Source organism: Sturnira hondurensis, unplaced genomic scaffold (assembly GCF_014824575.4).
Source record: "Sturnira hondurensis isolate 20B ecotype Veracruz unplaced genomic scaffold, ASM1482457v3 Scaffold0008196, whole genome shotgun sequence".
Taxonomy (NCBI): Eukaryota; Metazoa; Chordata; class Mammalia; order Chiroptera; family Phyllostomidae; genus Sturnira; species Sturnira hondurensis.
The window spans coordinates 28,940,667-28,957,623 of record NW_028080827.1 but is presented as its reverse complement, the minus strand read 5'-3'; the positions used below and the strand labels follow the sequence as shown (position 1 = coordinate 28,957,623).

At 41.0% G+C, this 16,957-nt stretch overlaps 2 protein-coding genes across 4 annotated transcripts in view; one reads left to right on the top strand and one right to left on the bottom strand.

The window, feature by feature from the left end:
* The window catches only part of CCDC175 (coiled-coil domain containing 175), a 55,234-nt gene extending 53,439 nt beyond the window's left edge, over nucleotides 1–1,795 (top strand). The window contains exons 19-20 of the mRNA XM_037054442.1: nucleotides 779–907; nucleotides 1,719–1,795. Of these exons, the coding sequence (XP_036910337.1) occupies nucleotides 779–849 (71 nt within the window). The 3' untranslated portion in view covers nucleotides 850–907; nucleotides 1,719–1,795. The remainder of the gene's footprint in view (nucleotides 1–778; nucleotides 908–1,718) is intronic.
* On the bottom strand, nucleotides 1,567–16,930 carry JKAMP (JNK1/MAPK8 associated membrane protein). 3 transcript variants are annotated; one of them, XM_037054421.1, is made up of 7 exons: nucleotides 16,841–16,930; nucleotides 14,781–14,872; nucleotides 14,051–14,205; nucleotides 9,979–10,185; nucleotides 6,395–6,576; nucleotides 4,356–4,432; nucleotides 1,567–2,539 (listed from the first exon to the last, which is right to left on the bottom strand). In XM_037054421.1, exons 1-7 carry the CDS (start codon nucleotides 16,842–16,844, stop codon nucleotides 2,321–2,323), a joined length of 936 nt encoding a protein of 311 aa, XP_036910316.1. In that variant the 5' UTR covers nucleotides 16,845–16,930; the 3' UTR covers nucleotides 1,567–2,320. The 3 variants fall into 3 exon arrangements, with proteins under 3 accessions (XP_036910316.1, XP_036910317.1, XP_036910318.1); XM_037054422.1 differs by having other exon boundaries at nucleotides 14,781–14,854; XM_037054423.1 differs by lacking the exon at nucleotides 4,356–4,432 and having other exon boundaries at nucleotides 2,453–2,539.
* Nucleotides 16,931–16,957: the final 27 nt, after the last annotated feature.

Below are 16,957 nucleotides of genomic sequence, written 5' to 3'. Positions count from 1 at the left end.
AAAGGTCTCTTGGGAAAATTAAGATGGTAACTAGGAAGAGCACTGGATGTTGGAATCACTGGGAGGTCTTAGCAACCCTCCTGCTGGGCCCACACGGCTCCACGGGAATTGCTGGGGGAGGGGCCCAGGCTGGTTTTTAGAAGTCTCTCCAGCTGGCGCCAATGCACTGTCAACTCTTGCAAAGTAGTGGTTTTAGACAAAATGTAACAATGTAACTTAAATTGGTCAATTGGCCCAAATTAATCAAGAAAATATTTTGACTTTTAAATTACCTATCCAGCACTGGTTAGTGAAGTAATTATTGGAAGTAATTATTGTAGCCGTGAGGATTGTAATATACAAGGACCTAAGCCAAAACAAAGTTGAGCTAGAGCAAGGGTAATTTTTATTTTTAATAACTATTTTAACAAGTTATTAAATACCATTAGCAACCACTGTTGCTGTGAATTGTTCATCTTGTTCTTAAAAATGCAACCTAGGAACATATATATTAAAAGTCCTTCACATGTGAGGACTAGTAATCATAATTACCGGCATGATCTCTCCTGCATACACATTCTTCTCCCAGAACAGGACAGGACTGAGTGGTCCCAAATGTTGTGGGGCAGAGATAGTCCCGGGACTCGGACACGTAACCCACCAGGCCTGCCCTTTCCGACTGCCCAACACCCAATTCAGGGGTCCTCTGTGGGACGTAGGATTTTAATGGACACTAATAACCACCCAAACCTGCCTGAGATACATATGGAAGTTTTACATTTTATTTTTATTCCTACAGTAAAGAACAAAGAAAGACGTATCAAAAGAGCCTGTTTCCCATTCCCTGAAATACTGCGAAAAACACATTAACAAAATAACTTCAAGGATACAACTGCTGTGAATTCAAAAGGCATAAACTACAGAAAAAGTGAGTGTATTTTTCACATTTTGCACCTGTCAACAGAAATTTAACAAACTTGTGTAACCCCCACCGATAGCAGAATCAGGAAATAACCTCCCAAACAATACAAAAGAATAAATATGGTCAGACTGCCAGGTTAAGCACTAAAAATCTTATTTTTGCTTCCATGGTTATAACCATAGAAATTGACCAGCAGCATACCTATCACCCACCACACAGGAAAAGTCTACACCCTGTATATTTCCTGTATTTTATTAAATCTAAGAAGCCATCAATTGTAAGATTCAGAGATATCTACAATGTAGGGAGAAAACAGTGCTTCAGAATCCAAAAATATGGCATGCATATGCATCCTTAAAAAATGAGCTGTCTCATCTATAGGTGGGACCTAATCAACAAAATGAGCAAGCAAAATAGAACCAGAGACATGGAAATAAATAACAGTGACCAGAAGGGAGGGGGAAGGGTTGAGGGTGATGATGGGGGAAAGAGGGGGAAGGGTCAAGTCAAAGAACCTGTATAAAGGACCGATGAACAAAGACAATAGGGGCTGGGGGTGGGTAGGTGAGAGTAATGGGTGAAAAGTGGGGACAACTGTAATTGAATAATACATTTTTTTAAAGTAATGATGTTCTGCAAAAACAAAATGAGTTGTAAGAGGAAAGGAGTGAGTACACGTGTTTATTCATTTGGGAAAAAGACATTCATCTCACTACCTAATATTCTGAATTCCCACGATTATTGTGGCAAATACAAATGTCAGAACATTTGAGGCTTTTTGTAGTTTTTTCATGACTGTTTTTCTTCACACAAACAGGAATAACCCGAAGATAACTGCAAGCAAACTACCTGTAAACAGAAAACCTGTTATAGAAATTGTGGTCTATTTTTGTAACAGATCAAAATACTGTGTTGGTCAAAATAAATAGGTAAGAACAACACACTGTTTCCATGTTACTACCAGACCCCACAGGTGTGTGTGTCTTTATGGTTCACTACATTTGGAAAACCAGCTGAAACACAGCAGGCACGCACAATGGGGCTGAAACGAAGGGTTTCAGATTACACTCATTCAAGTTTTCCTTAAAACCAGAAACCGCATACTGGTAGGTACACGAACATGATTTTACTTTGAACAGTAACCAAATCGTGGCAAAGCCAGTGCTTCAAAAGGCTCCTCCTGTCACAGAACAGTATGCTGTGAGCGTCTGGTGTATTTCACTGAGTAACAGCGCCTTCTGTATTGTCCGAGTCTGACCACAAAGTCTCAAGTCAAAAGCAAAAGCAAACAAAACAACCAAAAACATTAAGATATACTGACAGTCTTATTCCCATGTATGGCAGAAGAATACTAATACGTATTTTTTATTTCTGTACTTTTTTATTAAGAATACTTCTTAGGTTTTTGGCATTTTATATTCAGTGTCCATTGGCTCCTTCTGAGAGTATCCGTGAAGGTTCAGTAAATTTTGCAGTGAACAAGTAAAAAAGGGCTGGCGTGGGCACCAAAGCCAAAAGGGGTAAGTCCTGTTCAAGTCTGTCCACTCTGGAAATGGAGATTATTCCATAAGCGTGAAGTAACCAGTGGCTGAAGAGAACGATGAGTCTTTTCTTCCTGACCAGGAGGTCATAGCAGTTCTATATAATTTTATAAAAGAAAGAAAAGAGAAACGTTATCGGACTGAATCAGATAGATCATTTATTATATTTTAATTAAATGTATTTAAAAATCCTAACCTCAATCACGGACCACTGGAGCTAACAGGGACCCGGGAGAGCACTCACACTAGCCACTACACTTCGCAGGGGAGGAGAGGCGGCCTCCGGTGGTCCCTCGGGCAGGCAGCACCAGCGCCGGGAATGTCTCTAAGCTCCAGTGTACAGCACCACTGGGCACTGGGAACTCTACGGCTTCTTTGGAAAGAATGAACCAGAAGGGGAACTCCCCATGACGGGCCTTCTTCCTGCCCTGACCCACTGCAGCTGAGTCTATAGGTGAGACAGGAGATGCACACACCAAACCCCTTCACCTCCAGCATTCCTGCACAATTAGAAGGCAGCAGAAATGACGTGCAGCTGCTCTGATTTCCTTTCAATCTCAAATACAGCTCTATGATATGCGTAAACTGGAAGGACCAAATTATCACAAAAGTAATAGCTATATGTGCTAATAAACATTCTGAAGTGTAATTCACAATAGTACATGACTTTCTTTTACTAAAGGGCTCATCAACTCAGCTACAGCTAGACCTTTTCCTGGTGCAGGTCTCTACTTCTGATTTTGGGTCGAGTGTGCACTGAAGTACACAGACATTTTACACAGGAGAGATTCCCAGGAGCAGAGAGACAAATAGGTGTCAGGCTAACGTAACTACTACCCACAGGAGCTATGGATAACAAACAAAAAAGCAAAAACTTCATTTTATTCAAATAATCATTTCGCCATCAAATATTTCTCCAGAGTTGAAAAAAGTGCCAAAACTAACTTGCTTATCTTCTTTACTTATACATACTGCATTACTGACTAAAGATCACAGGAGAAATGAGGACAGTATACAAATGGGAGCATGTGAATAATCACCATCAAAATACTTTGTCTAGCTCCTCTATGGTATTATTCTAAAAGTCACTCCTGCTCACTTTCTCGCTGATGCAACAGAAAGAGAAGCATCAACAGCAATCATTCCAAAATGGTTTACAACCTACTTTCTCTGGGTTGAGCCTTTTTAAGTTAAGAATTATGAGAAAGCACGTTCTCTAACCCAGTGCAGTGGGCAGTTAAAGACAGCGTGTACACAGTAGGTCATTGAGTACAGGTGGAACAGTAAGTACTAAAGCATTTGACACTTTTATTCCTTTAGAATTTAGCCTCAAAATACAGGGCCTTTCTAACACTGACCTTCCACTGAAATAATAAAAAGTTAGACACACAAAATGGGTATCTCAAACCAGAAACAGTATCAGAACTAATGTTACTCTTAATGTTATTTCCAAATCACTAAAATATTATACATATTAGAGGACAAAAATAAACATCCAAAATCAAAAAAATAAAATTGGGGACACAACACACAAGGGTGGAGAATGCATACTATAATTACTGATGACAGTGTTGCCATCATAAACAGTATAAAATTAGTGCTATGTACAGTAAGCACTTTTATGTTTCCCTCAGAATGATGTTAGAAGTTTCAACATTTCATTATTAAGTATGTTCTATGGGCAAACAATTGAAATGATTTTTCCCCAACACACTGGACAGCTGGGCCTGACCACTTCACTGACCCCCAGGCAACCTTTCAGAGACATAACCAACGAGCCCAAAGCTGTGTGGTGTCTCTCAAGCAGCCAAGGATCACTAAGACAACCCATTGTGCTGTCATGTCATGTTATTCTCCTGTTCAATTGTGAAATCCATTAAAAAACCTCTCACAGAAGAAAAAACTTTTCCTACCTCTATTTCAGAAGCCGACATGTACACAGCGAGAGTGACCAAAGACAACACTAGTATAATGTACGGGAAGGCGTAATCTGGAAAACAAACATTGGCATTCTGTTGAAAATTAAGTAAATTTTCTGGATAAACAAACAAAATTCACACAGTACAGTTGTCTCCATAACTGGAAAATTTTTCAGCCAGTCCTGTGAGAGACTCATGCCCTGACAACTCCTAAATCATTCCAGCCCTGACACCAGACAGGTGTGAATAACTTATACTCTGCGTCCCACTCCATGCACAGCCAAAACTGACGTCACTTCTCACCAACCTATTTGCTTCTAGCATTCCGTTTTCCCCTCACCAGTTACCAAGTCACAAAGCTACTTCATTGTATTCTCCTCCCATCCCCTCAACCCCCGCATGCAATGCCAACTAGTTCAGTTAACTCTATCTTCAGAGGAGATTTTCACTCCTAGTGTCTTTCCGCTTTAGGTCAGACTTGGCTCATAATCTCTTAACTGATCCCCAGGTTCTGTTCCCCTGCCATCCATCTTCCACGCTGCCCCCAAGTTCTCTCTGTAGAATGCAAACCTAGACATGTCTCTCTTCTGCCTAGAATCCTTTTTAGAGTAGGACTCTATTCCCTAGAGCAAGAATAGCAATCTCAGAAGCCTACAGAGGCCAGCCAGGCAGGTTAGTAGCTGAACTGTGGGCCAAATCTGAGGAAACAGAGAATGGCAGGAGCTAGAAGGAACCACAGATTTTCAAACACCATGCAACCCAGCTGAAAACGATACATCTGTAAACCAGAGTATGAGCAACACAGCCCTGACTAGTCTGCAATTTCCCTTGGCCTTACCCTCAAAGCACCACCCTAATCTTGAACCAAATCCATTACCAAGCCATGTGACTTATTGACGGATGCCAAGTCTTGCCTAGTCCCTTCAGGCCAGGAGGCTTGCCCTCTGTACCCTGGTAGGCCCCGACTCAAAGATGGTACCTAACATCCTTGCAACAACGTTCAGTGTCCTACTGCGGCCTCTCAGCTACTGCAGCTTTCCTAGCAGTATGTGAGCCCTTTAACGCCAACTTTTTCTTTTCTTTTGCGTGACAGTTTAGACTAACTGGGTGCTGGATACATGCATGAATGGTTATATTAAAATAAAGAATCGCCCTGGCTGGTTTAGCTCAGTTGGTTGGAGCACTGTCTAATAAACGAAAGGATCTCGGGTTGGAGCCCTGGTCAGAGCATGTGCCTCGGTTGCCAGTTTGGTTCCTGGGGGAGGGTGCCTACAAGAGGTAACTGATTGATGTTTCTCTTACTCACTCTCTCCCTCCCTTCCACTCTCTGGAACATCAATAAGCATGTCCTCGGGTGAAGATAAAAAATAATAAAAATAAGCCCTGGCTGGTGTAGCTCAGTGGATTGAGCTCGGGCCTGTGAACCACACAATTGCGGTTCGATTCCCAGTCAGGGCACATGCCTGGGTTGCAGGCCAGTTCTCAGCAGGGGACTCATGAGAGGCAACCATACATTGATATTTCTCTCCCTCTCTCCTTCCCTTCCCCTCTAAAGATAAACAAATAATAATAATAATAAAATAAAAAAAGAATATACTGAAGCTTCTTTTACTGTATTGAAAAGGCTTCCATAAAGAAACTTAGAGATCTAAGACCTAACAATGATAAATAAGATACATTACCAAGAGTAACTTCCATATATTATTTGCAAAAACCAGTTTTTGTTTTCTAATTTACACTTAGGTTTTAAAAATCTTCCTGTTTAGGTTACAAGCTTCAAATACAAAGCGCTGTCTAAACAGAAATCAGTTTCGATTAGCTGCCACTGATTTCTTGAGAGTTTTTATTTCATTCCAAAAAACCCATCATTTTTAAAAACAAGGCTTATTATATTTATGCAAAAATGTATACTATGGTTTATCTTCCAGAATAAAAAATTCTATCTTAAAGAAAAAGCACAAAAATTATACTCAGTGAAAACAGTTTGTCACTTATAATAATAACTACATGAGCTATTTTCCCAAGAAACTTACATAACAGGCCTCCGCCGACTGCCTGAAGCACGGTTAAAATTGGGAAGAAGTACAGTGCTGCATAAATACTTTTAAACCGGTCGGACTTCCCTAACCCACAGGCAATCTTCTTTACCAGAAGAGGTCGGAGCAGCATCATCAATACCAAGCAGAAGGCATAATAGATAAATACAATGGTGTAGCTGTAAAATAAGAAATTATATTATCAAAAATATGTTCTAAAATAGTTTATTATTGATCCTATAAAAGGTTAAAAAAATAGACTTCTGGCCAAGACGGAGGCATAGGTAGACACACTGCCTCCTCGCACAACCAAAAGAAGGACAACAATAATTTAAAAACAACCTGAACTGTCTACGGCCATACCACCCTGAACACATCCGATCTCGTCTGATCTTGGAAGCTAAGCAGGGTCGGGCCTGGTTAATAATTGGATGGGAAACCCAAACTGACAGAAAAATCGAACTGTAGGGAAGTCTGACAACCAAGGAGTTAAAGAAGAAACACCCATCCAGACCAGTAGGAGGGGTGGAGACGGGCAGCCAGGGCCAAGAGGACTCGAGGCAAGGTAGTGGCTGGCTGACCCGTGAGGCTCGGCTGGTGGAGCTGGCAATCCCACATTCGTGCAGGAGGAACAACGGGGGAGCGAGACAGACTGAGCAACCCAGGGCTCCGGCGCAGGGGAATAAAGCCTCAAACTTCCGACTGAAAACACCTGTGGGGGTTGAGGCTGCAGTGGAAGAAAATACCAGCCTCACAGGAGAGTTCCTTGGAGAGACCCACAGGGTCCTAGAACGTACACAAGCCCACCACCTGGGAATCAGGCCCAGTAGGGCCCACTTTGCTTGTGGGAAGCAGGGGAAGTGACTGAAATTCAGCAGAGAGTGGAAAAGTGCCACTGTTCCCTCTCAGACCCCTCCCCCACATACAGCTTTGCAACGCAGCTACATGGGTTGCCCCGCCCTGGTAAACACCTAAGGCTCTGCCCCTCATATGTTACAGGTGCGTCAAGATAAAAAATGGCCCAAATGTAAGAACAGATGGAAACTCCAAAAAAAATACAACTAAGTGACAGAGAGATAGCCAACCTATCAGAGGCACAGTTAAAAAAACTGGTAATCAGGATGCTCACAGAATTGGTTGACATGGTCGCAAATTACATGAAAAGATGAAGGCTATGATAAGTTAAATAAAGGAAAACGCACAGGGAACCAATAGTGATGGGAAGGAAATTGGGACTCAAATCAACAGTGTGGACCAGAAAGAAGAAAGAAACATCCAACCAGAAAAGAATGAAGAACAAGAATTTAAAAAAATGAGAAGAGGCTTAAGAACCCCCAGGACATCTTTAAACATTCCAACATCCAAAATATAGGGGTAATTCAGAGAAGGAGAAGAAGAGGAGCAACAAATTGAAAACTTATTTGAACAAATAAATAAAGGAGAACTTCCCCAATCTGGCAAAAAAAAAAAGACTTCCAGGAAGCTCAGAGTCCCAATGAAGTTGGAGCCAAGAAGCACACACCAAGGCACATCATAATTACATTACCCAAGACTAAAGATAAGGGCAGAATCTTAGAAGCAGCAAGAGAAAAGGAGACAGTTACTGACAAAGGAGTTCCGTTATGGGAACTGTTACTTTATTTCTCAAAAGAGACCTTACAGGCAAGAAGGAGCTGGAAAGAAGTACTCCAAGTCATGAAAGGCAAGGACCTACATCCAAGATTGCTCTATCCAGCAAAGCTTTCATTTAGAATGAAAGGGCAGATAAAGTGCTTCTCAGATAAAGTCAAGTTAAAGGAGTTCATCATCACCAAGCCCTTATTATATGAAATGTTAAAGGGACTTATCTAAGAAAAAGATAAAAAAATATGAACTGTAAAATGACAGCAAACTCAATAGTTATTAACCATACCTAAAACAAAAACAAAAGCAAACTAAGCAAACAACTAGAACAGGAATAGAACCATAGAAATGGAGATCACAAGGAGGGTTATCAACAGGGGAGTGGGGGGGGGAAGGTACAGAGAATAACATAAATGGTAGGTAGAAAATAGACAGGGGGAAGTAAGAATAGCATAGGAAATGTAGAAGCCAAAGAACTTGTATGCAAGACCCATGGACATGAACTAAAGGGGGGATGTTGGTGGGAGGGGGGTGCAGGGGAGTGAAGGGGGAAAATGGGACAACTGTAATAGCATAATCAATAAAATATAGTTTTTAAAAAGAGAGAAAAGCAGGTTTAAAAAGCATATGAATTCTACCCATCAAACATTCATATCTGCGCAAGGCTGGCCAGGAGGACTCTCCCCCGTTAGTGAGAAGTGCGTGCGGATCCCTCTCCAGGAGGCAGCCTGGAAATGTGCATCCCAAATCCTAAAATGTGTACATCCTTCCATCCAGCAACTTTACTTATGGAAATTTATCAAAGGGAAATATTCAGGATACACAAAAAAACTTTATGAATAAGGTTTTTTTTGGATTACATAATTAAGAAAACTCAGGAAGAAAATAAATATTCAACAACAGAAAACTGTTTAAATTTTATAGTACATTCAGGCTGAATACTATGTAGCTACTACTTCATTCATTGAAGCTGAGGGTATAGCTCTAGAAAAATCAACAAAAGGCTTCATCAGTCATATATATACATATATACATATATATATATATATATATATGTATGTATGTATTTTAGCCATTTATGTGGAGAGAGAGAGAGAATATATACATGGAATAAATAATTTGCAGGGCTAAAGCTGGGCAGATGTAAAAGATTTTTGCATCCTGATACCTGGATCTCATTTCTTGAAAACTACCTTCTTACATATGTGTGTTTTGGCACTTAGTACCATTAAGAGCTTTCTCCAAAACACATCAAATGAACACCAGCAACTTACAGAACTTCTAAAAATGAAGTAGTCTGGGATGGTATTATATAGAATGCTATCAATTTGATACTTTTAAAATAAAACATTTGAAATTGCATTTGGAAAAAAACGAAAACCAAAAATAAAGAACATTAACTCAAACATTATAACAATATCAACTACTACTCGGTGCTTCCTACATGTAAGGCGCTGCATTGCATCTGACGCGTACGGATTTATTTAACCCTCATCCACACCTCTTACGGGATAATCACTCCCATTGTACGAGCGGGGAAACTGAGCTACAAGAGGCTCTGAACAGGCCGAAGCTGACACAACTACTGGCAGACCCGGGACTCAAACTCAGGCTTGTTTTTCGCTCCAAAGCCCATACTCCTTCCTGTGTGTCAGATATTACTTCTCTGCTGCACATCAAAAAGATTTTCCTCACAAATCCCTTTTTAAGAAACATGTATGGCTTATTTTGTAAGTGTCTACACACACTTCAACACCGATACAAAAATACTTTCATTTCTATTACACTAAGATGTATTTCTAGTTTCTCCTATCAGATGATGCTCCCTTAAGAAAAGCATGTCTGTGTATTTCCCCCTGTGCCTAGATGCCACTTTACAAGGCTCAACCTGCTGAAATAAATGAAATCTGTAACTATCATTTTTCAAAAACAGATCTGCAGTCTAAATAAATACTTACAGTGGGTAGACAGCTTCATGAGTACAGTGCACTGTGGTCACGTAATCTGGACTGGGGTTGTAAAGCATGGTGTACCAATCAGAAAGCATCGACACCCGACAGGAACGGATATAAAGAACACCGACTGGATCGCTCACGAGCAAGGTGATCACCGCTGCCGCACCGCATTCAAACAATGCTGTGATGTGCTGGAAAAGCGCACTGGAGCTAATAAAAAAAAAAGCACAATTACCAAACAATTATGAGTGCCAAAGAGCTTTTTATAAAACCTGGATATGATTCAAGACGTGGTCTCTTTTTTTTAAGGCTTTATTTATTTATTTATTTTTAGAGAGAGGAAGGGAGGAGAGGGAGAGAATCATCAATGTGTGGCTGCCTCTTGAGCAACCCCCTACTGGGGACCTGGCCCACAACCCAGGCATGTGCCCTGAGTGGGAATCAAACCAGCGACCCTTTGGTTCACAGGCTGGCACTCAATCCACTGAGCCACACCAGCCAGGACTCAAGATATGGTTTCTAAAAAGAAATTTTCACTGTTCACTCCTGAAACTGAGGATAAAATACTCTTACACTTTTTATACATAAAAGGCCTATGTACATTTACTACATAAACAGATAAACATAAATTTCATGGGGGTAGGTGGAATTATGGAATTAAAGAGGTGACAAAGACAAAGGGGTTAGCCTCAGACAGCCAAGCCCCTACTTCCTATACAAGGAGTCTGACATTTCAGGAAAATGAAAAAGAAAGTCTTGGTGTTCCTTGTTACCAACTTACTAGGGAGGGTAAGCACAGTGACGTCACTCCTTAAACCCACTGGTCCTGCCCAAGTGCTGACCACTCCTCTGTTCCACCTACAAAACAAAGCTTTACCCCCACCCTGACCAATGTGGCTCAGTTGGTTGGGTGTCATCCTACAAACCAAGAGGCACTGGGTTCAATTCCGGTCAAGGCACAAACCTCAGCTGCGGGTTTGGTCCCCACTTAGGGTGTGTGCGAGAGGCAACCAATATTTCTCTGCCTCTCTCCTTCTCTTCCCCTCTCTATGGAATCAATAAGAGGAAGGGGGGGAAATAAAAAAAGAAAAGAAAGCTCTATCTGCTCCAAATTATCCCTCAAAACATACTTGATGTTTTGGTTGCAACGCATTTGGGAGGTACCCCCTTACCCCATCACCTCTTCTCTACTTTGACCTGAGAAGTCCCAACAATTAACTGAGTATTTATTCTATACTAGCTTTAACATATTCACATCTTTCTCCTCATAATCTCTCATTACTCATAACAAAAATTAAAAGGATGAGAGCTGCTTTTTAAAAATCAATTTATAGATTCTTCTGGGGAAAAAAAGTTTCTTCCAACATAGACAACCACCCTGGATTTATTAAGTAGAATGCAGAGAAGTGCTGATCCTATTTTATCTAACCCTCTCTTCCATTTCCATTCCTGGGACTGGAATCTGGCCATCAGTGTTTCTCGGATAGCCCTCTGATTTCTCATCCACCCTCCGCAGAAGATGTCTTCCTCAAGTAAACCTTTGCCGATAAACCATTCACTCGGTAAATACTAAGTGAGCGTGTCCAACACACCAACCGTTGTGCTGGTCTCGGAGATTCCATGGAGAACAACAGGGATGGTCACTGCCCTCTGGCAGTTTAGAGTCAGGGGTGGGCAGAACACTAATTGACAAAACAAACATAACTAACTATAAGTTGTGTTGAGTGCTAAATACAAAACAAACAACAAAATGAAGAGTGCTAATAAAAAAGGAAAAAGGGCTCAGATCTACTTTAGGCTGGCTGGGGAAGGCCTCTCCAAGTGGGTGTAACTTACACTGAAACCTGAAGGAAACAAGGCAGAGAGGCAAAAAGTTGCAGTGAAAGGGACAAGAAAGTATTCCAGGCAGAAGAGCGAGTCTGGGGAAAGGGAAAGGACCTAAAGCAGGAAAGATACCAGGAAGTCAGAGGAACTAGTGCCAGTGTGGCTAAAATATAATAGGGCAGAATTTGAGTCCTCACTCCCATCAGAATAAAGTTCCCATCCTCATCAAGAACCTGCACAACTAAAGTGACCATCGGTAGACAGTGGATCAAAAAACTGGTTCATCTACACAATGGCATACTATGCAGGAAAAGAAGGAACTTTTCTACCTTTTGCAACAGCATGGATAGAACTGGAGAGCACTATGCTAAATGGCATTAGCCAGTTGGTGAAAGACAAATAAAATATGATTTCACCTATTAGAGCAATCTAATGAACAAAATAAACTAACAAGCAAAACAGAACCAGAGACATAGAAATATGGAACAGACAGACAGTGACCAGAGGAAAGGAAGGAGGAGAGTAATAGTGGAAAGAAGGGGAAGGGACTAGTCAAAAAACATGTATGAATGACCCATGGACATGGACAATGGTGCAGAGATTGACTGCAGGAGCCGAGGGTGGGCTGAGCGCAGAAGCGCAGAAGCGCAGGAGCGCAGGAGGACAAAGGGAGAAAAATGGGACAACTGTAATAGAATAATAATAAAAAATAAAGGACACAATTAAAAAATAAAAAGAAAACTTCACATTCTGGTTCAATCTACCCTTCCCACTCTCCTTTTCACTACCTCTCTNAATGGTGCAGAGATTGACTGCAGGAGCCGAGGGTGGGCTGAGCGCAGAAGCGCAGGAGCGCAGGAGGACAAAGGGAGAAAAATGGGACAACTGTAATAGAATAATAATAAAAAATAAAGGACACAATTAAAAAATAAAAAGAAAACTTCACATTCTGGTTCAATCTACCCTTCCCACTCTCCTTTTCACTACCTCTCTTCCACACGCAGTCCACACTCCCACCAGAGGGACTCCCTCCATTCCCACTGTAACAGGGCACACGGTTCATACCTCTGTGCCACTGTTCAAGCTGTTTCCTCCGCCTAAAATGTTTTCTCCTCATGTCTTTCAGATCCTAGTGGGCACAATTTATCTCTTCCACTCTTTATGATTCCAGAGCGTTTTGTTTACAATGCTTCCATACACTTTTAAGACTGATTTATATTACATTCGTTTATATGCATCTGTCTTTGCTACATGATATGGCTATCAACCATGTCAGTTCTTTGTGTACCACCTCCTTTGATCTTCTAAACACAAAACACCATGCTTCACAAATGTTTATGGAGTTCATGTGCTAGTGTGTTTTCATAATTAGATCACGGCTGTATCATTTTAACTACATTCGAGAAGATTACTAGTAGCAACTTAAATTACAAAGTCTTTGTTCTAGAACAATAAAGTTTGTAAACAAAAGCCATTCTTTGTAAAAAAACCAATAAAGATTATAATTTTTACCCCACAACCTGGTATAGTTACTCGTTTTAGAGAGAGAGAGAGAAACACCAGTGTGCAAGAGGAGCCTTCAGCAGCCCCCGCCCGCAGGCACCCCGACAGGGGACTGAAACGCAACCTAGGTGAGTGCCCTGACCGAGAACTGAACCTGTATTCTTTTGGTACATGGGATGGCACTTCCACCAAGTGAGCTACTTAGGCAGGGCTATAAATATCATAATTTAGAATTTTAAAAAATTTCTTTTAAAAAGTGTCAAATACTTTTTAAAAAATTTCTTCAAGCTCATTTAAAGTAAAATAGACATTAGATACTTCCCTTAATAATTACTGAGGGAGTAATTAATTATTAATTACCGAATAATTAATGCCCTATCATTAAGTTTTCTTGCTACAATCAAAAGTAATCAGAAAATAAAGCAAAAGCAGGTTTACCACTTTTAAAACCACAGCCCTGTCTGGTGTGCCTCAGTAGGTTGAGTGCTGGCCTGGGAACTGAAAGTTCGCTGGTTCGATTCCTAGTGGGCATATGCTGGGTTGGGGGCCAGGCTCCCAGCTGAGGGTATGAGACAGGCAATTGACCTATGTATCTTTCACGTATGGATGTTTCCCTCCCTCTCTAAAACAAAATAAATAAATAAATAAATAAATAAAATGAGTAGTAGTATAATTACTTGATAAGGTCTTCTAAGTGATAAATATTCCAACACCAGTCCATCCAGACACAGTCACAGAAAGTGCTAACCTCTTTTTCCCTGAGTACCATTCAATGAAGAACCAATGTAAAACCAGAGGAAGCAGAGCCATGAATCCAAGATAGAGCCAATCGTAAAGCTCTGGGGACTCTGTGCACGGCTGACAGTGCTTCTGGGCGTTTGTTCTCTGTCCTCTTGGACACACCTACAAGGTACAAAAACAGTGTGCACAGCTAGTACTTTAGAACATTAACACCCCCCAAAATCTTTCTGTAAGATATCCCGTTTCTGTTTAAACATGTTTCCATGTGCATCTTTTAGAAATCAACAAAGAGAAAGCATAAGTAAAAGAAAAAGAAATCTACAGTGTATTTGCCTATATCTGCATAATGCTCTTAAAAGTTACTAAATTAGCTGACTAATAGTAAATGGAAAACCTAGTTTTTAATAGTGTATAAAAATAATTGCAAACAAGTACCTTGGAACTGTAAAGTGAAGTTACTTGGATGTCCAAGTCACTGTACTATATCATTAATAAAAATTAAAAATTACTACAAAATTATAAAATGTTTTAAAAAACACAATAACTGTGATTGTCAAAAGGATACTACATCCCATTCTCTCTCTCAGTTAATCAATACAAAGACAAATATTTTATTAATGCCTACATATTCTTTATAAATGAATGAGCAGAACGAAGAAAAAAGATATTCCACATGGGAAAATATTTCAAAAGTGAAGAGTTTACAAATGAAGTAGCATAAAAACATGAAGACTTACCCCACATTCTCCATATATTTCCGTCGAGCCATTTTTAAATAACAGGGTCTTCCCACAGTAAAGTCCAAGGCATGCTGGTTGAATATCGACAGCTTTTTAAAAACAAATGCCAGTACAATAATATCTCTAGTGATTATAAAAAAATAGTGCAACTTGAAGCGCTTGGCAGAAATATAAACACACTTTCAATTTTAAAAAATCGTATGTATGACAAAAGGTCTTGATGCATTTATTTTAAAAATTAAATTTCTCCTTCATGCTGGGGCACTGCAGAAAGTTATACTGGAACTCTGATGTCAATACAGTTTCTTATCATTAATGTCCTCAGTCCTCTACCAGCAAATCGGGATGTATCCCTGGACCGCAAGGCCTAGCCTGGCCTGTCTCCTATGGCTCCATCCAGCCCCACCCCTTCATCAGCCGGTCTAGACTGCCGGATTCACACTGTCCCAATAAGAGGATGGGGGGGTTCACTGCTTTTCATTTTGCTCAGGCAGGACAGCGAGCCCACTGGCATGTGCACATGCATACAACACCGATTATCACCCTCTTTCGTCACAGAACACATTTTACCACTGGAAAAGCGGAAAGGACATAATTTCAGAATAAAGGGCAGGCCTGTAGAGTCAATAAATTCACCTTCATAATAAGCTTATTACATTGTCCTAACTCTTGTCATTTTTGTTGGGGACAAGTGAAAATTTCAGCAAGCTGTCACTGGGCCTCTGACCAATATTTGGGAACCCCCTGCCTCTCTCAAGGCTTGGGGAAAATAGAAAGCAGCTCTTCTTTACAAAACAAACCCCTCAGGATTTACAAACTGTGTCTGACCTCACCAACAGGTAGAAGTTATTGAGGGAGGGTTTCTCATCAGTGGCATTTCCCTTTATTCACTGATCCAGTCATTCAATACCCATGGGTTAAGTGCCAGATTCCACTGATTAGGGGCAACTAAAGGTCCACAGAGGAACATCACAGAGCCCCTGCCTTCAAGGAACCTACAGCCTAGCGCAGAAGAAACCCAAAACTGAAGTCAAAGTAATTTAATACGAAAACTATGCATCCCTATAATTATTCGTGAGCAATCATTTCCCAAATTCTTCATGAATTCACAGTCTAGAAATGGCCTGATCCACAATACCCTTTCTCCTTTCAAATTCAAATAGACTTTTGATTTTTTTTCTCCTTGTGCTACTGGGGGGAAAAGAAAGACCTAGCCCTGACAAGAATGCTTCAAGTGTAATATTTTCACATTTATCATATTTCTGAAATTAAAAAAAAAACATGGGCTTCTTTACCTTATTTGGCCCTTATTTTTTAATTAACTGTAATCACAATGTTCTAAACTAATTCATGGAAATAAAAATTTTTTGAGAAGACAGACGTTAAAGAATCGGAAGTTTCTTCTACCCAGGCATTGCATCTAGTAGATACTTAATAAATATATTTAAATGTAAGTAATGACAAGTTTTTCAAACTCCAAGTCCTGGAAACCAACAACAGCTTATCATTAGCCAAACAAAAGCCTGACTCCCAGTATCCGTTCACTTTTCCCTTACATTTCCTTCGGTAAACGAGAGCTGAAAGTTTGACCTTTTTTTCTCCCCCCAACCTTTGTTAAGGACCTTGTTAGCTGAGGTTTGATGCTGAAGCAAGAGACAATAGGGATACAACCACTAGCTTCCTTTACTGTTTTTCTGCCCAGACTAACGCCCGCGTGTAGATTTTGAAGTCAATTCTCAGGAATGTTAAACAAAGGGACTGACACAGAAACTGAAGTGACCTTCTAAACAGAGCAACAAAAGCCTAGCCTTTCCCCGTCCCCGCAAGCGCTCGGCTTTTCCTCTGCACCAGGTCCGGAGCCGACACCTCCCACCCTGTCTCACTCCACCCTCGAGCCCGGGAAGAATCTAGGGCCCAGCCCCAGGTCGGGTGGGCGCAAGAAGCTAGAATGAGCCGCTACCTGGGGGCCGCCCACAGGGGCTGAGCCCAGAGCCAGCGGCCTAGGGAAACACCGGGGACAATGACAAACGCTTCCCAGGACCCCCGACACCACTTACCCATTGGCCGCTTCTAAATTATCCTGGAGAAGCCCCAGGATTAGGCGACCCGGCATCAGGGCCCAGACTTCCGGGTCACAGACGCCTCCGGGGTTCCGTCTCCTGGTAACCGGGGCA

What these genes read in the sequence shown, in the direction of transcription:
- JKAMP (XM_037054421.1), bottom strand. An exon ending in TGGTACTCAGGGAAAAAGAG is followed by an intron (nt 10,186 to 14,050) that starts GTTAGCACTTTC and finishes TTTTTTTATTAG; the next exon opens with CTCCAGTGCGCTTTTCCAGC. An exon ending in CATGAAGCTGTCTACCCACT is followed by an intron (nt 6,577 to 9,978) that starts GTAAGTATTTAT and finishes CTTATTTTACAG; the next exon opens with CTACACCATTGTATTTATCT.